This window comes from Oryctolagus cuniculus, chromosome 18 (assembly GCF_964237555.1).
Source record: "Oryctolagus cuniculus chromosome 18, mOryCun1.1, whole genome shotgun sequence".
In the NCBI taxonomy this organism is placed as follows: Eukaryota; Metazoa; Chordata; class Mammalia; order Lagomorpha; family Leporidae; genus Oryctolagus; species Oryctolagus cuniculus.
Window position 1 is genome coordinate 19524591 of NC_091449.1, and position 20157 is coordinate 19544747.

A 20157-nucleotide genomic window follows, 5' to 3' on the forward strand; every position below is an offset into this window, starting at 1 on the left:
GGTTTGATTCTTCCTCAAAGAATTTCAGGATTCCCAAAGCTGCCCTCCCGCTTAGCTTGTGTCGGGGTGCGAGGCCCACGCAGGTCAGGTCCCCGCGTGACCCCCTCCCCCCACCCCGGCCCCCACCATCACACCACAGCAGTTTTGTGCTCCATGTTTATTTGGCAGCAACAGAGGGGAGAGGTGTCAGGGAGGGCACGCTGGGGTGCTGGGTGGCCGTCAGGAAGCACTGGATCCAGGCGTCCCATTGTGGACTGTCGCGGTTTGGGCTCATTTGTAATACTGCCTCTGTGTGTTGAGGTCGCTGTACACATCTGACCTCTGACCCTGGAGCTCCTAAAGGGGTGGGGCCATCAGTGGACACACTGGGAGCCATCAGTGGACCGGGCCCACTTAATGAACCCGAAACAAAATCGGGCCCTCTTCTCCCAGTGGCCCACAGCTTCAGCATCATAGCCATGACAGAGATCTGGTCTGCATTCAAGTCCATTCAGGATGCCCCTCCCCCTCTCCCCAGGCCCCGGGGCCTTTGCACATGCTATTCCCTCAGTCTTCCCCGGCTTCAAGTCTCAGCTCACGTCACATCCTCAGAGAAGTGTTTCTCAATTTCCTGTCTCTAGTTCCCTCCCCTGCACTCCAGTCACTGTCTCACCAGCTCCTTTCCTTCCTTCGTGAATTTCCTTGTCTCTAGTTCCCTCCCCTGCACTCCAGTCTGTCTCACCAGCTCGCTTTCCTTCCTTCGTGACTTGTCCCAACATACTTCTGTCTGTTCATTTGACTCTGGCCGGTGTCCCCAGCTGCGGGGTGCGCTGTGCTGCCGAGTCCCACATCTGGCACACTGAACAGCCTGAGTTCACTCCCAGCCCACCGAGGCCCGCCGGCTCTTACCGAGCCAAACTTGAGATTCTTAGGAGGAAGCTGTATTCACAAGTGAGGCAGAGCTGCCAGGCAGGCCACGTGAGACCACACACCTGCCTCCACAGAGCGGGGTCACAAGTGGGGTTTTTTGGGGCGGAGTCTATGGGGCAAGGGGCGGCCTCACACAGAACCCCTGAAACCTGAAATCCCATAGGAAGACCAGTCTGTGTGTGCACGTTGCTCGGAGGCGCGGCCCCTGCCTCTGTCCGCACCACAGTTTCTAAGAAGGGGTTCAAGGACATGGACACGGCCCCTAGATCATATGCACCTGTGATTCTTGGCGTGGACTTTTCTGAAGTCTCTGGTTTCCATCAGCTTCTTAAAGGGACATAGCACGCCCCCCCCCCCCCCCCCGCCACACACACACACACATACACACACACAGTCCCCGGATCGGAGGGCTCCCCTCTCCGGAGTTCCCAAACAAAGGCTGCATGACAACCTCCTGAGAGTGGCTCTCAGACATCAGGGTGTCCTGGGGCCAGGGATTTTCCAGGACGATTTCGAGCCTGCCCGCTCCAAAGGCCTGAGCTTGCCTGACCAAGGCAAAGCCTTCGCTGGATGTCCTCTCCGCGAGGGTTCAGCTGAGCACAAGGCCAGGGTGGATCAGGTAATGCGGTTTTGGACAGATGCCCCCATTGGCCTTCTAGGCACGGGGAGCTTTGGAGAAAGTGGCTTCAAGGGTCCCCCGGAGGGCGTGTGGGGTACACAGGGCAGACACCTGCTAGGCAGGAGTGAGATTCGGGGAAGAGGCCTGGCTCCTTACCTGATAAGGTGACTCGGTCTCAGTGATGCGCGGCTTCCGGGTCACTGCGGGGGCGCAGGGTGCAAAAGACGGGCAGGACAGTGAATTGGGACCATTCTGTTGTCCTCACCTTGCAGCCTCCATCACCACCCCTCTGACGCCAGTGAACAGGCCCTTAGCCTGCCCCACCAAGAACACCACCACCACCACCAGGCCAGTGCTCAGAGCGCCCCAGGCCACCCCTGCCTGTCCCACTCACCGTCCACAGCCCCTCGGCCGCGAGGGACCAGCCGGCCGAGCGAGTACACAGCCAGGGCGATGAGCAGGGTCAACACCAGGTCCCCCAGCACGATCCCCGCCAGCGCCCCCGCACTCAGGGAGGAGCAGGTGCACTCTGAGAATCGGCACACGGCGGGGGTAGGGGTGGGGAGGAGGTCAGTGTGGGGTTGGGAACTGGGGGGTGGGCGTCAGCAGAGGGAGGCCCTGGAAGATTGGGGAGGGGGCAGAGAGGGGGAAGTCTTTGGGAGGTAGGAAGAGGGATTGTAAGGGCTAGACCTACCGCTCTGGGCCTGGACAGGGCTGAGACCTGAGGAGGGAAGAAGAAGGTAAACTGAGGCAGCGAGCTGTGACTGGAGTGCAGGTCTGGAGGCTGGGAGTGGGGGTGGGGAGCAGCGCCTGGCTGGCGTCAGGGCCATGGAAGGGTTTTACCTCTACAGGGCCTTGTCTTGCTGCAACAACTCGGATGTCTCCTCCCCTGCTTTCTACAGGAAACCGAATCTTGGGGACTGCGGCTCAGCAAAGACCCTCAGGCTTTGGGGGGGCTGAGAACCTGCTCCAGTCCAACCCCCCCTTTGGTTCACTCGCTCCACCCTGCTTCCTGCCCCTTCCCCCAATCCTCAGGAGACAGCTGCAGAAGCCCCCAACTCACCCCCCACGGTCAGAAGGAGAGGCAGGAACAGGAGCCTGCTGGAGCTTTCCAGGCCCCCCATGACACCAGCATACGACTGGACACCACCGTCCGAGGGCCAGCGGGATGAGGCGTAGCGTCCAACCAAGCGAAGGAGGAAGTCTGAGGCCGGCGGTGGCAGAGGAGGAGGGGACAGTGGCGAAGGAGGAGGGACAGAGAGAGAGAACATCAGAAAGAATCGGGCCCAGACAGCCCGGTGCCGGACACGACAAGCTCAGGTGCCCGTGTCAATCCTCAACCCGCATCCCCAGCTCGGTGTCGGTGCCATGGCAACAGGAGGGTCAGTGGCTAGGGCTGGAGCCAGCTCTGCCTCCCCACGGCTGGACGAGCTCGGGCCACTGAGCTCCACCTTTCTGGGTTGTTAGGAAAGATGGCACCTGTGACCGCTGGCTTCCCATATGAGCACTGGTTCACAGCTCCCTGCTAACGCGCATGGGGAAGGAGCAGAGGATGGCCCTGCCATCCACGTGGGAGACCCGGAAGAAGCTCCTGGCTTCCACCTCGCCCAGCCCTGACTGTTGTGGCCATTTGGGGAGTGAGCCAGGGCATGGAAGATCTTTCTCTCTCTCTCTCTCCCTCTCTTCCTACCCCCACCAACTCTGCCTTTCAAATAAATAAAATTTTTTAAGGAGCCATTTGCATGTGGCCCTAATGCAGGCACTCCATCCCAAGTGTTAAATCACTTATCATGCCCATTTGTGCTTGCCAAGGCGGAAATGGAACCCAGGACCCAAAGACAGAGTTTTGATTCTTAAGGAGAAAGAAAAATAAAGGATGAGTGACAACAACAAGAAGACAACAGCAAGGAGGAGAAAGATGGTGTAGAAACACACAGCCCCGAGACAGAAGCAGGGGCTCTAGGCTCGGCAGGTGGGGGGCTTCCCTGCAGGGTGAGGAAGTGGCAGAAAGTGAGGCCAGAGGGAGAGAGGAGGCAGGGTCTTTGAGCCCCCCAGCAGGAACCCAAACTGGGGTGGAGGAAGGAGGAACCTGAGGTTAGAGTGCTGGGGATGAGCTAGTAAGACCCCTCCCCCACCCACACGTCATGGCAGCCTCTCCCCGGGGCTGCGCTCAGGAAAGGGGAAATTGGACTGTCATGAGACAGACGCTGGGTGGCTGGTGCGGGAGGGGAGGGGACTGGAAGTCTGGCGCTGCCACAACTCTGGGTTCACAGGGTCCCTCTGGCTGTGGGCAGGGGGAGCAGGGGCGGGAGGAGGGCCCTAGGCTCCTGCACTGGTCCGGTTTAGGGTGAGTGTGTGGGGAAGTGTAAGAAAACAGTGAGTGGCGTGTGCTCAAGAAATGATCTTCATCATCCTTGTCATCGCTGCTGTCCTACGAGCACCCAGCCCTGAGCTCACCTGGATAAAACCCCTCCCTCCACCCCGCAGCACCAGCCACTGGGTCCCCTGCTGCCATCTCCCACCAGACCAGAGCTGTCCCCAGAAGATACTCGACCTAGCAGCCAGGACATCGGGCACACCGTCCAATCAGGACAGATGTGGCCAGGGTGGGGGAGGGTGGGGGTACTGGAGCCCCGTTTAGTAGCTGGGATATGGGGAAGGGAAAGCAATGCGAGGGAACGGGCTGGGTGGTGGCGGACCAGAGGTGTTGCAATCCTTTTGCAATCAGTACCGCTGTGCAGACCACAGAGGCGTGCAGGCCGGATTGGTGTCTGGGCCGGGCGGTGAAGGAGAGGATGGCGTGGAGGGCATTGCTCCAGGGGGCTGGGCTGGGGGCCTCCGCCCAGGATCTGCAGTGTCTCAGTCTGCTGACGCAGGGCCATGGCTTGGGGAAGGCCTTTCCCAGACGCGGGGTTGGCTCTCTGCTGCCCTCCCTGCTCCCCTGGCTGCCATTTCTGTCGCTGCACAGCCCAAATGCCCCACAGTTGCCAGGCAAAGATCAGCACGGTGCGCCGGCCGGCCGCAGTGCGCTGGCTGTGGCGGCCATTAGAGGATGAACCAACGGCAAAAGGAAGACCTCTCTCTCTCTCTCTCTCTCTCTCTCTCTCTCTCTCACTGTCCACTCTGCCTGTCAAAAAAATTTAAAAAAAAAATCAGACAGGGGCAGGCATTTGGCAGAGTGGTCAAGATGGTGCTTGGGAAGCCCCCGATCTCCCTGGAGGACCTCGGTGTGGTGACTCCAGTTGCTATGGAGATAGAGAGGGAGCTCCAGGCTCCTGGCTTTGGCCTGGCCCAGTCCCAGCCATTGCAGGCGTTTGAGGAGTGAGCCAACAGATGGAAGATCTCCTTTTGGCTCCTGCATTTCAAATCAAAGGAAAATTAAGAATTAAAAGAATTAGGCCGGTGCCGCGGCTCACTAGGCTAATCCTCCACCTAGCGGCGCCGGCACCCTGGGTTCTAGTCCTGGTCGGGGCACCGGATTCTGTCCCGGTTGCTCCTCTTCCAGTCCAGCTCTTTGCTGTGGCCTGGGAGTGCAGTGGAGGATGGCCCAAGTGCTTGGGCCCTGCACCTGCATGGGAGACCAGGAGGAAGCAGGAAGTGGCTCCCGGCTTCGGACTGGCGCAGCGCCAACGTAGTGGCCATTTGGGGAGTGAACCAACGGAAGGAAAACCTTTCTTTCTGTCTCTCTGTCTCTCCCTGTCTAACTCCGCCTGTCTTTTCTTTCTGTCTGTCTCTCCCTGTCTAACTCCGCCTGTCAAAAAATAAAAAAAGAATTAAAAAAAACCCCTAACTTTTTAAACAGCCCCCCAATTTTTGAGCAGACACGTCATAGAGGATGAGACACAGGTGGCCAGAACACATATGAGAAAGTACTCCATATCACTGGTCGCTAGAGAGATACAAGGGGAAGCCGAGGTGTGTCTGGGCATCGGACACACCCAGCGGAGTGACTGCTGACAGAGGTACCAGCGGGGGTGTGGGGCAGGCGGAGATCTCCTATGCTGCACAATGGCAAAGAGAAAAACCTCTTTGGGAAACAACTGGGTGCTTCATTGGAAACTTAAACAGTCATCTAGCCGCTGATCCAGGATTTCTGCTTCTACCTATTTACCCAAAAGAAATTTAAAAAGACACATTCACCCACCTCTCTGTCCTCACTTCCTGCCACTCTTCCCCTCACTGAGCGCACCACACACTCACTCACTGCCTGGGTGTCCTGGCTGCTGCTTGGGGTGGGACACTGGCTCCTGACGCCAGCTTCTTGCCAATGCACATCACAGGAGGCAATACTGATGGCCTGTGTGAGACCTGCCATTGTTCCAGGAGCTCGTCACTTGGCTCCTGCCCGAAGGCCGGCCTGATACCCCCTCTCCGTCTCCCCCCAGGCTCGTTCGCCCCCTGCCACATCAGGACCAGCACAGAGGTACTTGCACGATGACGGCATCCTGCCCCTGGATTCCCCAGGCTCCAGGATCGTGGAGCCCAGCAAACTTCCACTGTTGACGAATTGCCCGCCTGTGGCCTTCTGCCCTCTCAGCAGCAGACAAGCCAAGATGCCCCATCCGAGCTGTTTTCCCCAAAGTCTTGCTGTCCCTGGCCCCTCGGCACCCTCCATCCAGGTCTCAATGCAAAGTTCATTCTCACAGAGGCCTCCCCTGGCCACCACTGCTTAGGTCACTTGGCCACACTCTGGTTTCATTTTCTCCCCAGTGTTTGTCACATCTGAAATTCTGACTTACGTATTCCCAGTTTTGCTGTCTGCCATTTCCTACGGAATGGAAACTCCGCGAGAACAGGGACTTTTCTGTCTTGGTCATTGTCACATACCCAGCACACATAGTAGGTGCTCACCCAGATTCTTTGGAGGGACTAACTGGCCCGCGGTTAAATTACCCCCGGCTCCTGAGCTCTGAAGGGGCTGAGGAACATTCCAGAGACACGCGCTGTATCTCCCTGAATTAACCACGGGGCGGGATAGGAAAGCCAGAATCTTGTACTGTGTGATTCCGCTTATATGAGACACTCAGTCAAGTTCATGGAGACAGACACTAGAACTGTGGTTGCCAGGGGCTTCCGGGAGAGGGTTGGGTGGGGAGAATGTGATGAACAGGGACTGAGTTTCAGTTTGACAAGATGAGAAGGGTTCTGGAGATGGATGGCGGGGATGGCTGCACAATATTATGAATCCATTTCATATCACCAAACTGTACTCCTAAAAATGATTAAGATGCTACATGTTGTTGTGTGTATTTTGCCGCAATTCTAAAAATTGAAAAATAAAGAATGCTAGCGCTCCCCAATATGTTGTTGTCCCTCTGCCACATAATTTGTGGCAGGGCCTAGGGACACTGAACCAAAGATCGTATTTTCCAGCTTCATTTGCATTTAGAGTGGCTGCGCGACTTCACTCCAGCTGACAGGTGGTGTGGGAAATGGACAGTTTATCGGTCATAGCCTTTGATTTTCCCAGTAGCTGGAATTTTTAAAAAATGTTTAAAATGTATTTATTTTCATTTTACCTGAAAGGTAGAGAAACAGAGAGACAAAGAACTTCCATCCACTGGGTCACCCCCCAAATGCTCACCACAGTCAGTACTGCCATAAGCTGCAGCCAGGAGCCAGGAACCCAATCCCAGCATCCCACACGGGTGGCAGGGACTTGAGTCCTTGAGCCATCATCATCTTCTGCCTCCCAGGGCGTGCATGAGCAGAAAGCTTGGTGGAAGCAGAGGAGCCAGGACCGGAACCAGCCTCTGACTCGGGATGCAGGCGTCCAAATGCATCCTAACTGCGGGGCTCAATGCCCGCCCTTCTGCAGCTGTAATTTGAAGGTTCGAGGGGGCATCTTGGGACAAGCAAATGAAGGCAACACGTGTGAGGATGAGAAGCTCAGGCCCACTGCCTTGGAGGAGTTATCAGAGGCACGTCCTCCAAGCGGTGCACGCGGTTACCGGGGTAAAACCACTGAACTCATCTTCAGAAAAGAGAACATTTATCATTAACTGTGGGCCTGCAAGATAAAGGAGTAGGTCATTACGAAGCTCAAACCAATCTCCCCAGACCGAGAGGGCTTTGGGAATTTATGGGGGTACAGTAATGGGGCAGAACTGGGTGCAATAAAGTGACCGGAACACCATAGATGCGCAGGAAAGGGGTGGGGAGAGTCCTTTTGTTATGGGAAATACGGTTTTTGGTTCTTATTCCAAGTTCCTGCCCCCACAGGAGACAAGAATTCAAAGTGGAGATATAAATGTGGTGCAAAAATGAGAGCATACATTCACGTGTGAGTGTGGGCCACCCCATGAGGAGACGCACCTGCCGTGAGAGGCCAGAGAGCTGCCTGCCAGGAGAACGTGGGAGAAGCCAGAAGATGGCCATGAAGACCGGCACAAAGCCGAGAGGCCCGCTCCCCCAGTGCAGCCGCGCCTTGTATGGGGTCAGTGTGGTCCCCTGATTGATTATACAAACAGGGTGGAGTTTGGGTGCGGTTTAAAGTGAGGTTTTCAGGCATCTCCACGTGGAGTTTAACTCCCATGTGGCCATTGTGGCGTCCCCTCCCTCCCAACCTTTGATGAGACGCAGGTGCATCCTGGGAGAGCGGGTGTGCTGGATTGATGTGTAAGGGGGTGGAGTTACAGCACCTGGCTGCAGAGACACAAGTTGTGGGAAAACCTCCCAGCTCACCTAACTTCCCACCTGCTCCCCCTGTATCACTTTGATGGTGCGTTCACACATGTCACAGGTTCCAAGGTGTCTCCTGAGCCAGGAGGTGTAGCATCCAGCTCTGGGACAAAGCCCGCAGGGGCTCTCTGGTTAGTCTGAGCCGATCTGTGCAGGCTTCACTGTAAGGTTGGCTGCAGCCAGTTCTGTCCAGTTTTATCAGGGACCCTGGGAAGACAGCTCAGCAGACCTTTTTAGCTAAAGCAACTATTACAGTTGCAGGTGACCATGTGACAGGTAGACAAAGAATTATTATGGGCTGTAAGTGTGTTGAGTAGCTTCAGGAAGCTTGCTGTTAAGCAACGAGAGAGGAATCTTGTCCATGATTTCAGGGTACAGCAGCCTTAGACTGTTATGTGAGAGACTTCTACCTTTTTTTAGGCCACTTGGGACAGGCAGTTTCCCAAGATGGTCACCAAGAATGTTTGCTCCCCATGTCCCTCTCATCAAAAGGTGGAGAGATTACTCTACCCGCCCCGCCTCCCACTTCATCTGAGCTGGCCTTGTGAATTGCTTTGACCAAGAATGCAATCAAGTGGCCGATGCTGTGGTGCAGTGGATTGAGCCAACACATGCAATGCCAGCATCCCGTATGAGCACCGGTTCGAGTCCCAACTGCTCTGCTTCCGATCCAGCTCCCTACTAACGCGCCTGCAAAGGCAGTGAAAGGCACCTTAAGTGCTTGGGGTCCCTGCCACCCATGTGAGAGACCCGGATGCTGTTCCAGTCTCCTGGCTTCTGCCTGGCCCAGCCACAGCCATTGTGGCCATTTGTTGGGTGTGTGCATGTGTGTGAATCAGCACACGGAAGATCTCTCAGTCTCCTCTCTGTAACTCTGCCCTTCAAATAGGTCTTTAAAAATAAATATTAAAAAAGAATGTAGTGTAGATGGGGCTATGCTGGTTCCGAGCCTGGAGCCTTAAGGAGACTTACAGCTTCCTCCCAGAAGCCAGCCCCGTGTTGCCCGGAAGTGCAAGCTGCCTTCCTGGAGCGTGAGACCACGCCCCCTAAAAGGACGCGCTACCACCTGGAGGCGCTGCAGCCGGCGCCAGCATCGATGCCCCCGCCAGGTGCCCGGAGTCATCGTGGATCTTCCAAATGCAGCCACTTGAGTGACCCCGGTCCACACCGTGTAGGGCAGAAGAGCCACCAGATGGGTCTGCGGAACGGTGAGAGCTTACAGATCTTTGTTTTAAGCCACTACTTGGGTTGGGGTCCTGACAGCCAACCCCACGTCCTCCCTCACACCAGGGGTTTCAAATGCCCTATTTGAACTCAGCTAGTTTAACCTGAGGTTAACCCACGGTTAACACGCAGGTTCTAAGGGAGGGCTGAGCATGGTGCAGGCAGAGGAGAGGGGGGACGGGATTTCCCACAGATCGGAGCCTACAGACTTCTCTGTGTGCCAATTTTGATCTTCCTCACCGCACTCCCTCTGCTTCTGACAGAGTTAGTCTCTGCCACCATAGGACCCTCTTGCAGAAACTACAATTTCATTTTTTTCAGCATTTATTTATTTATTTATTTGAAAAGGCGTGTTACAGAGAAATGGAGAGACAGAGAGAGACAGATCTTCCATGTGCTGGTTCATTCTGCAAATTGCCCCGATGGCCAAGGCTGGGCCAGACCCAAGTCAGGAGTCAGGAGCTTCATCCGGGTCTTGCACGTGGGTGGCAGGGGCCCAAGCACTGGGGCCATCTTCTGCTGCTTTCCTTGGCTCATTAGCAGGGAGCTGGACTGGAAGTGGAGCGGCTAGGACACAAATCGGCATCCATACGTGATGTTGGTGTTGCTGGCTGCGGCTTAACCCGCTGCGCTGCCACGCCAGCCCCAGGAACTATGATTTTTAGAAAAAGATCATGGCCCTGGGGAAGGGCGGTCATTGGTGTGGCACAAATCACCTGCCCACCCCTGAACAGAAGCAGAGGCAGCGTCTGCAAGGCAATGCGTGGAACCATGAGGACACCCGGAGGGGAGGGGGGAGGAACGGTCCCTGGGAGAAGCCTCGGGGGGCGCGGCTGGGACCGCACCCACCTTCCCTCAGAACACACCATTTCCCAGGGCACCGCCCGGCTTCCAGCTGCACGCACAGTGGCTCTGCTCCAGGGCTCTCTGACTGCCGGGACCCAGGCTGCCCAAGGGTGGGGCATACAGGAAGGAGTGGTTGCCCCTGAGAGCAGCCCTCCACCAGGGGCTGCTGGGGGCTGGCGAATGAATACCCCAGTTCTTCTCCCCCTGCGTGAGATGACTCCAGGGTGCAGAGTCTGCCCTGAATTCCAGAAATCCCCGGGCAGACTGAGCACCATTGTCCTAGATAACACAGCCCTCATTGATCTGCTCCTCCTTCCTTTCCGCCCCTCCAGTCCTTCCTGAAGCTCCCAAGCCATGGACTTGAATTTGAATCCTCTTTTGGTGCTGGGAGAGCCCATGCAAGACAGAGGAAGTGTAATTCCCAGAAGGCAGGAGGGGCCCTGGGCCCCCACGGATGGACGTCCGTGGCATCTCCCTGTCCCCACCTCCTTCTCAAAGAGCCTGCAGGTGGAAAGTGAGAACTCCCTGTGCCCACGGCTAGCCCCGGCAGATAGCCCAGCGATCGGGAGTGACTCAAACGTGGCAGGCAGGATTCGGAGCTGCACACAATGCGAGCCACTGCGAGCAGTTTAAACAGAAGAGGGTACCTGTTCCAGGGTGTTGTGGAACCCACTGGCTCTCTGTAAGGGCCAGAAAGCCATCCCTGGGGCCCCACAGATCCCACTGCTGCCAGGGGGAGCAGACACCACGTCTCCACGGCAAATGTCAACCAGGGTTTTCTGCTAAGACGCCTGTCATTTGCATTGGACACTTGGGAAAACAGTTTGGCAGTTTCTCATAAAGTTAAACACACACTTACCATAAGACCAACAATCCCACTCCTGGGTATTTACCGAAGAGAAGTGAAAAGTCAAGTTCACACAAAAACCAGAACATTATATGAATAGTGGCTTTATTCAAAATTGCCCGAAACTGGAAAAAACCCAAGTGTTCTTCAAAGGATGAATGAATAAACAAACTGGGCATCCATACAATGGAATACTATGCAACAGTAGAAAAGAATGAGCTGTTGGTAGACGCAACAGCATAAGCCAATAAATCTGAAAAACACAGCATGCCAACGGAAAGACACCACACTGAAAATGCTACCTACCACATCATTCAGTTTACACAACACTCTGGGAAAGGCGGCACTACAGGGACAGAGTCGGATCAGTGCTTGCCAGGGGCAGAAAGTAGAAGAAGTTGACTACAAAGGGAAATGAGGGAGTTTTTTAGAGTGATTGAGTTCTGCATTACTTTGGTGGTGATTAATGGCTGTATGTATTTGCCAAAACTCAGAAGAGGACTGGGGCCTGCATTTTGGTGCAGCAGGTTAAAATACTGCTTGCAATGCTGGCATCCTTTAAAAAAAAAAAAGATTAATTTTTGGTGCCGGCACTCTGGTGTAGTGGGTAAAGCTGCTGCTTGCAGTGCTGGTATCACATATGGGTGCCAGTTCGAGTCCCAGCTGCTCCACTTCCAATCCAGCTCTCTGTTGTGGCCTGGGAAAGCAGTGGAGAATGGCCCAAGTCCTTGGGCCCCTGCACCTGCATGGGAGACCCGGGAGAAGCTCCTGGCTCCTGGCTTCGGATCAGCCCAGCTCTAGCCATTGTGGCCATTTGGGGAGTGAACCAGAGGATGGAAGACTTCTCTCTCTCTCTCTCTCTCTCTCTCTTGCTCTATGGAGCTACAGAAAGAAAGGAATTGATTTTTGCTTTGTATTCTAATATGTTCTTTCACTTTTCATATTTTCCAGTTCCTTGATAAGGTTTTTAAACTTAAATGGGTTTTTGGGGCCAGCACTGTGGTTCACTTGGTTAATCCTCTACCTGAGGCACCAGCACCCCATATGGGCACCGGTTCTAGTCCCTGTTGCTCCTCTTCCAGTCCAGCTCTGTGCTGTGGCCCAGGAAGGCAGTGGAGGATGGCCCAAGTGCTTGGGTGCCTGCACCCGCATGGGAGACCAGGAGGAAGCACCTGGCTCCTGGCTTTGGATCAGCGCAGCGCCAGCCGTGGTGGCCATTTTGGGGGTGAACCAATGGAAGGAAGACCTTTCTGTCTCTTTCTCTCATTTTCTAGCTCTATCTGTCAAATAAAAAATAAAATAAAATAAAAATTTGAGTGTTTTTTTATTTGATAGACAAAGTTGGACAGTGAGAAAAAGAGACATATGGGATGTTGGCACCGCAGGCAGAGGATTAACCAAGTGAGCCACGGCACTGATCCCTTGAGTGGGTTTTAAAAAAATATTTATTTATAGAACTGAAAAATACTATCATTTAATTTTTTTTTCTTTGACAGGCAGAGTGGACAGTGAGAGAGACAGAGAGAAAGGTCTTCCTTTGCCGTTGGTTCACCCTCCAATGGCCGCTGCGGCCGGCGCACTGTGGCCAGCGCACCGCGCTGATCCGATGGCAGGAGCCAGGTGCTTCTCCTGGTCTCCCATGGGGTGCAGGGCCCAAGCACTTGGGCCATCCTCCACTGCACTCCCGGGCCACAGCAGAGAGCTGGCCTGGAAGAGGGGCAACCAGGACAGAATCCGGCGCCCCGACCGGGACTAGAACCCGGTGTGCCGGCGCTGCTAGGTGGAGGATTAGCCTATTGAGCCGCAGCACCGGCCCTATCATTGAATTTTAAAATGGATTTGGTCAACAGAGATTAGACAGAGCTTAAAAGGCCATCCAGCCACTGGGGGAGCGAACCAGTAGATGGACGATCTCTCTTTGTCTCTCTCTCCCTCTCTGTCACCCTGCCTTTCAAATAAATAAAATAAATCTTTAAAAAAAATCCACTGGGCCACAATGCCAGAAGTGGACTTTTTATTTGGTGAACATCATTTATGGTTAAATATTAACACAACCAAGGGTTAAAGAGTAAAAGCTTTCTTTCTGAGATTTGAAGTAAAACTGAGGTGTTGGTTGTCCTGGCTGTTTATTTTGTCCTAGAGACCTTATTCTCATGGGAAAATAAAGTTATTAACATCATTATTAATAGATGATATGATTGTGGTTATAGAAAATTTATAAGACTCTATAGTCTCATTTATTAGAGTTCATAGCAGAATTTAGCTAGGTTGTTGGATTCAAAAATCAATTTTATTGCTATGTATAAGCCACAAATAAGAAATGGAAGAAAATAACCATTTATACACCATAAATGTTATGCACCTAGTCACAGATCTAACGAATTACGGGCAGGCAGTGTGGTGCAGCAGGTTAAGCCGCCGTGGGAGACGCCTGCCTCCTGTACCCGGAGTTCCTGCTTTGAGTCCCGGCATCTCCACTTCTGATCCAGCTTCCTGCTAACGTGATCCTCAGAGGCAGCAGGAGGTATCTGAGGTACCCGAGTTCCTCCACGTGGGAGACCTGCATGGGGTTCCTGACTCCTGGCTCCTGGCTTCAGCCTGGCCGGTCCGCAGCTGTTCCGGGTACCTGGGGGAGTGAACCAGTGGATGGAAGATCTCTCTCTCTCGCTTTCTCTGTCTCTCTCCCTCTTTCTCTATGTCTCACCTCTTTCTGTAACTTCAGATAAATAAATAAATAAATCTGAAAGAAAGAGGAAGGAAGAAAAGAAAGAAGGGAGGGAGAAAACTTCCCATGTCTGGAAACATCATCTTTCCCTGTGACTTCCCTTCTACTCCTCACAGAGAACACCTGTCGCCCATCGCAGGAGCCCGGATCTCCTCACAGAGAACACCTGACGCCCATCGCAGGAGCCCGGATCTCCGGGCCACGCCGAGGTTTTAGCTCATAAAGATAATGCTGGGTGAAAGAAGAAAGAAGCTGTATACAAAGTCTGATTTACAGGAGGTTTTTAAGTAGCCCAGATCAGACTGTGAGTTAGGAAGCATATGTGTGGGGCAAAACTATTGAGAAGAGCCAGGAGGGCGGCCACCAGGGGAGGGCAGGCACTGCGAATAAAGAGGGGCAAGGCAGGAACATTCCAGAACACACCCATGTGGACGTGGATGCCTGAGCGGGGCAGTCCCTTCTCAGCCAGGTTTTGTTGAATTTGTGCAATAAGAGAGCGGCTCAAAGCAGAGGCAGAGGGGAGGGGCAAGGGTGGGAGCCGGAGCCATCGGAAGAGATCAGAGAAAGGGCGCATGCGCCGTGGAGGGCACCCAGCTTAGTCACCCCTCATTGGGTAGGGGTGGTGCCCTAATTGATTATGCAAATAAGGTAGAGCTCGGCAGGATTTAGCGCCGGAAAGGATCTCTGGGACAGGTTTATGGCGCCGCCCCTGGAGCTCAGCGCAACCAAGCATCTTCTTGAGGAGGACGAGGCCCAGGTGCTCATGGGAAAGTGGGCGTGGAAGCCGGGGGAGCGAGGGTGCAGGGCCAAGGCCCCAAGTCTGCTGGAGACCTCTCGGCTCCCAGGTTTGCTCCGTGCGGCTTCAGCTACCTGCCGGAGAATGGTCCTCAGATGTTAGTGGTGGGGCCGGCGCCGTGGCTCAATAGGCTAATCCTCCACCTTGCGGCGCCGGCACACCGGGTTCTAGTCCCGGTCGGGGCGCCGGATTCTGTCCCGGTTGCCCCTCTTCCAGGCCAGCTCTCTGCTATGGCCAGGGAGTGCAGTGGAGGATGGCCCAGGTGCTTGGGCCCTGCACCCCATGGGAGACCAGGAAAAAGCACCTGGCTCCTGGCTCCTGCCAGGATCAGTGCGGTGCGCCGGCTGCAGCGGCGGCCATTGGAGGGTGAACCAACGGCAAAAGGAAGACCTTTCTCTCTCTGTCTCTCTCTCTGTCCACTCTGCCTGTCAAAAAAAAAAAAAAAAAAAAAAAAAAAAAAAAAAAAAAAAGATGTTAGTGGTGAATTCCAGAAGTATACAACTCGTCGTTATAAACTGCACCATTCTGAGCAGTGTCATGGAATTACTAGACAGGAAGGCAGACGGGGGCCCGTGTGTATTTCAGAGAAAAAAGAAAGAAAGAAAGAAAGAAAGAAAGAAACCCGAAGTTTGTGAGGTTAAATGAGGGAAGGAACCCAGAAGTCTTAGAAGCAGGCCTTGAGAGCAGCCCAAGGTTTGTACACCAGCAGTCCTGCCCTACAACAGTGTAGGGTCCCACACCCTGTAACTCTGTGGGGGGCAGAGAACCTTCCAGTTCAGTACTGCTCCAGGGGAGGGGGCCCCTGCTCTCCCCGCTCCACCCCAGTGGACGTCCCAGGGAAATCATCCTGTCCCAGTCTCAGGCCTGGGAAGGTTTCTACGTGGCAACATCCCGGCAGGGAGGGGGGAGATGGCTGGGAGAAGTGCCCCATACTCATAAAAACCCCACTCTATACGCAGACTGGGCGCTAGGTTTTCTGCCCAGTCGCCTGAGTGATTGGCTGGGTGTGTTGCTTCATCAAACTTGGCTAGCTTGCTGATCACCATCATCCTTCTCTCATCTGAAATTCCTTCCTTAGGGGAGACAAGGACCTCCTTTCTCGCCAGGCTGGTAACAGAATCTCACCCTGTCGCACCCACTCCATCCCTTTGTCCAGTGTCTCCACACTGTATATGCTACCCTCCTGTTAGTCACTTGGTAACCAGCTTGGTTATCAAATCACAGTGACAGCACTGCAGTGTTTGTGTTCAAGTTTACTTTCATAGTGTCCTGGAAGTGCAAGGATAATGACGCAAGGAGGCAGCAGGGCACAAAGCACCAAAGGACAGATTAGCTCGGGCACTAGGTGGCAACACCGCGGGGCGAACAGGAGAAAACAGAATCCATGTAGATTCTGAGCTATCTGCAGTTTCAGGCGTCTATGGGGGTCTTGGAAACCCATTACCCCTGGATCAGAGGGGACTACTGTGTTTACTCAATGACTCGTTGTTCTATGCATTTTCGACCGGTGTTTTATTAGTCACAATAGAGTTTCAAAGATGGAATAACTATTACTCATTATCTCAACTTGAAAAGTACCAAAAAGAAAGAGAAAATTAACCTGCTGTGCAGAGGCGCCTGTTTACACATCATTCGCTTTTCCCTCTCCTTTCTCCTGGACATACATTTATAGATTCTGACCAAGCCACCGCTGCAGATTTATGAACAACTTGTATTAACTTACAATGAGCTGCCGTGGTCCCGTCGATGGCTCACCTGTGACCCGACCTCCGTGTTATGCATTGGCTCTTTGCCCGCTCTTTAAGACAGAATAAATTAAACCCTAAAGTTAAATTTTTATTTCTCAGTTCAGCTGTGTGCCAGGCATACGGGAGTCGGGGCACTCCTTCAAGGTGTGCAGGCAAAGGTAGAAGCAGCCTGGATTTATTTTTTTTAAAGATTTTTTTTTAAAGTTTATTTGAAAGGCAGAGAGAGAGAGAGAGAGAGAGAGAGAGAGAGAATAAACTTCCAACCACTGGTGCACTCCCCAGTGGCTGCAAAAGCCTACCAGGAGCCAGGAACTCTATCCAGGTCTCCCATGTGGGCGACAGGGGTGTACCACTCGGGCCTTCATCTGCTGTTTTCCCATTAGCAGGGAGCTGGATGGGGAGTGGAGCAGCCAGGACTCAAACCATCTCTATTTTCAAGAAATTACATATCTTAGGGCAGTGCTTGGTATGGCAGCTAAAGTCCAGCCTCTGCCTGTGACACTGGCATCCCGTGTGGGTGATGGTTCAAATCCTGGCTGCTCCACTTCTGATCCAGCTCCCTGCTAATGCCCATGGGAAAGCAGCAGAGGATGGCCCCAGTGCTGGGCTGCCGTCATCCGCATGGGAGACCCAGAAGAAGCTCCTGGCTCCTGGCTTCAGACCCACTGTTCCGGCCATTAGGAGAGTGAGCCCAGTGGATGTGGATGGAAGACTTCTCTCTATATATAAACCTGCCCTCCAAATAAATATATAAATCTTTTTTTAATTGCATGTCTCAGAATGCATGGCAGAGACTAGCTAATCACTCACCAACACTCCTTCCTTCTGCTCCCGCGCACAGCGGAGAAGTACTTTCCCATCCTCCCTTGCAGTCAGATACGGACACCATCTGGCTTCTGGCCAATGGCATGGGAGCAGATGTGTGGGCAAGTGGTAAAAGCCTCCCTTATGGGCCCTCCCGCACTAAGGAGTGATGACTGAAGGCAGCGGGGGGGTGGGGGGGAGCCAGAGCTGCAGATGGAAGGAGCCCAGGTTAGCATTCAGCTGTGTGGGGGCGGAGCTACCCCATGCACTGCCTGACTCTGTGTGTGACAACTGGACTGCAGTCAACCGTTGAGGTGTGGAGGCCCCATGGTTAAAACCAGCTGCTGTTATTTGCTGGCCAGGGCTCCGTGAAGAAAGGAATGTGGTAGACCAGTTGCAAACATGGTCACACTTTCCGTCCCCCCCTTCCTGGTCTCTTTGCCTTTTTGCCATGGGACGTCACAGCGAGTCCCACTGAAGGGTGGAATCTATTTCCCCACCTTGTGAATCAGAGCCAATCTCACAACCGGATTCAGCCAACAGAAAGAGGCAGAAGGGACGGTGTGAGAGCTGCCAGGGAGACCTGGTCGGGGCTCCCAACCAGAGAAACTCAGAGCGGAGCACCCAGGAGGTGCCCTCCGTACCGCTCTCATGAACTCCAGCAGCCTCTTAAACTCCTGGCCAAAGCCCCCCGAGGTCATTACGGCCAGCTTTCCCCGCGTTCAGTTTACCCAGGAGCCCTGTACTCTCAAGCACCTGTTAGCATCCTGCCAGGCTTTCTCAGATGCTGGTAGGATGCCTGGTTATTGCCCATTTGGTTTTGGTCTCTATTTTTGCTTTTTGTGTGGGTTTTTTTTTCTATCCTTCAAAAATAGCATTCTGAAAATCCTTGTAGTGAAATCTTTCCCCATTTGCTGGATTATTTCCAAGAGCTACATTGCTAGTCGTATAAATGGTGGATCAGCAGAGGTGCACATTTCAGCCTCTGCCCTCAGACCACCCAGCCTTTCTCCAGCGAGGTCATTCCCCTCATATCCCAACCACAGCAGGTGGCAGGCCCCCACCTCTGAGCCCCCTCAGCTCTAGGGGACCACAGTTCAAACATCTGTGCTGATTTGACCGGCGAGGTGTTGCAGTATTTCATGTAGCAAATCACTTAAATAAATAGGACCAGGAGTAAAATTGGCTTTGATCTTTTGGGGGGCTATTTTTATTTCTTTTGTGAATTATCTTTTTTTTTTAGAGAGAGAGAGAAGGTAGGGAGAGAGAAAGAGAGAGAGAGAGAGAGAGAGAGAGCGCGCTTCCATCCACTGGTTCACTCCCCAAATGGCTGCTGCAACAGCCGGGTCGGGCCAGGCTGAAGCCAGGAGCCAGGAGCTTCTTCCAGGTCTCCCACATGGGTGCAGGGGCCCAAGGACTTGGGCCATCCTCTGCTTCATTTCCCCAGGGCTATTAGCAGAGAGCTGGATCAGAAGTGGAGCAGCCAAGACACGAACCTGCGCCCATGATGGTACTGCAGGCAGAGGCTTAGCCTTCTATGCCTCTGTGCCGACCCATGAATTATCTTTTCTTAATATTTACCCATCTTTCTTTTGGGTTACTGGCTTTTCATGTTAATTTTACATCAATTTATTAATATCTTCACTTTACCTACAAGATGTTAACCATTTTTCCATCACACTTGTTGCAAATATTTTTCTCCACTATTTGCTCTTTTTAAAAGATTTATTGGGGCTGGTGCCGTGGTGCAGCAGGTTAAGCCGCCATCTGCTGTGCCAGCATGCCACATGGGCACTGGTTCGAGTCCAAGCTGCTCCACTTCTGATTCGGCTCCCTGCTAATGCACCTGGAAAAGCAGTAGCAGGTGACCCAAGTGCTTGGGCCCCTGCACCTGTGTGGAAGACCTGGAAGAAGTTCTTGGCTCCTGGCTTTGGATCAGTCCAGCTCTGGCTGTTGTAGCCATTTGGGGAGTGAACCAGTGGGTGGAAGTTCTCTCTCTCTATCTCTCTGAAGTCAAGGAGTCTGGAATTCCATCCAGGTCTCCCACATGGGTGGCAGGGTCTTGAGTACTTGGGCCATCTTTCAATACTTTTCCAGGGAGCTGGATCGGAAGTGGTATAGCAGGGGCTCAATGCTCATGTGGGATACTGGTGTCGTGGGCAGTGGCTTAACCTGCTGCACCACAACGCTGGCCCCTGTACCACTGCTTTAATTTTGATAATACCCCTTGTGGACACACGGCATATCCAACTCTTTATATAGTCCAAGCCATTGATCCTTTCTTTAGTGCTGTGTTCCCTCACTTTGAACTTCAGAAAGTCTCTCCCAAGACAGTGGTTATTAAATATTTATTTCATCTTCAGGACTTTTATTGCATAATATTCTTCCCACATTTTATTCTAGTCCATCTGGAATTTAGCTTAATTTCCCATGTAAGATGAAGCACCAAATTGATATTTTCTCCCCAAATGGTTGAGATATAAATCCAACTGGCGTGACATTTTGCTTCTGTTAGAAGATACTCTTGTTTGCTCTGCTCTGTCTTTGGCCAGCCCCTCTGGGACATTACCCAGGGCGATTGTTCTTACCCTGCACCCACACTTTAAATTAGAACGCCGTGATTCCTGTCTTGTCACTCATGTAAGCACAGCACCTGGGGCCTGGGACATGGTAGGATCTCAATAAATACCTGGCGAAAAAAGTGAAGAAGTGAATGAATGAATGAGCAAATAAATGAAGAAGTACAACACGCCAGCCCTGATCTGGACCTCGTGAACATATTTCTGTTGGGAACAACTTTCTTCCCCTGCCTTTGTGAGGCCCACGGATAACAAACATTTCACTCATCCTATGCTGGGTACCTCCTGCCATGTAATAAAATACCCACAACTGGCTTAAAACTGTAATCCTGTCAATTTCCACTCACTGACCTGTGTCTCAATGATTTCGGTAGAATTC

The 20157-nt window shown here is 53.2% G+C and overlaps 1 protein-coding gene and 1 long non-coding RNA gene across 2 annotated transcripts; both read right to left on the reverse strand.

The window, feature by feature from the left end:
* Window positions 1–142: 142 nt before the first annotated feature.
* On the reverse strand, window positions 143–3606 carry TYROBP (transmembrane immune signaling adaptor TYROBP). Its single transcript, XM_008249547.4, has 5 exons — window positions 2592–3606; window positions 2223–2249; window positions 1923–2057; window positions 1685–1728; window positions 143–336 (listed from the first exon to the last, which is right to left on the reverse strand). Exons 1-5 carry the CDS (start codon window positions 2797–2799, stop codon window positions 271–273), a joined length of 480 nt encoding a protein of 159 aa, XP_008247769.1. The 5' UTR covers window positions 2800–3606; the 3' UTR covers window positions 143–270.
* Window positions 3607–9759: 6153 nt separating this feature from the next.
* On the reverse strand, window positions 9760–10421 carry LOC138846492 (uncharacterized). Its single transcript, XR_011384013.1, has 2 exons — window positions 10300–10421; window positions 9760–10000 (listed from the first exon to the last, which is right to left on the reverse strand). It is a non-coding gene; the product is annotated as an uncharacterized lncRNA (long non-coding RNA).
* Window positions 10422–20157: the final 9736 nt, after the last annotated feature.

Bases quoted from the DNA above. Each gene is read 5' to 3' on its own strand.
- TYROBP (XM_008249547.4), bottom strand. From the start codon at position 2,799: ATGTTCTCTCTCTCTGTCCCTCCTCCTTCGCCACTGTCCCCTCCTCCT. The intron at 2,250-2,591 runs GTGAGTTGGGGG...TTCCCTCCTCAG, and splicing joins TCTCCTTCTGACCGTGGGGG to GTCTCAGCCCTGTCCAGGCC. The intron at 1,729-1,922 runs GTGAGTGGGACA...GCGCCCCCGCAG, and splicing joins CGGCCGAGGGGCTGTGGACG to TGACCCGGAAGCCGCGCATC.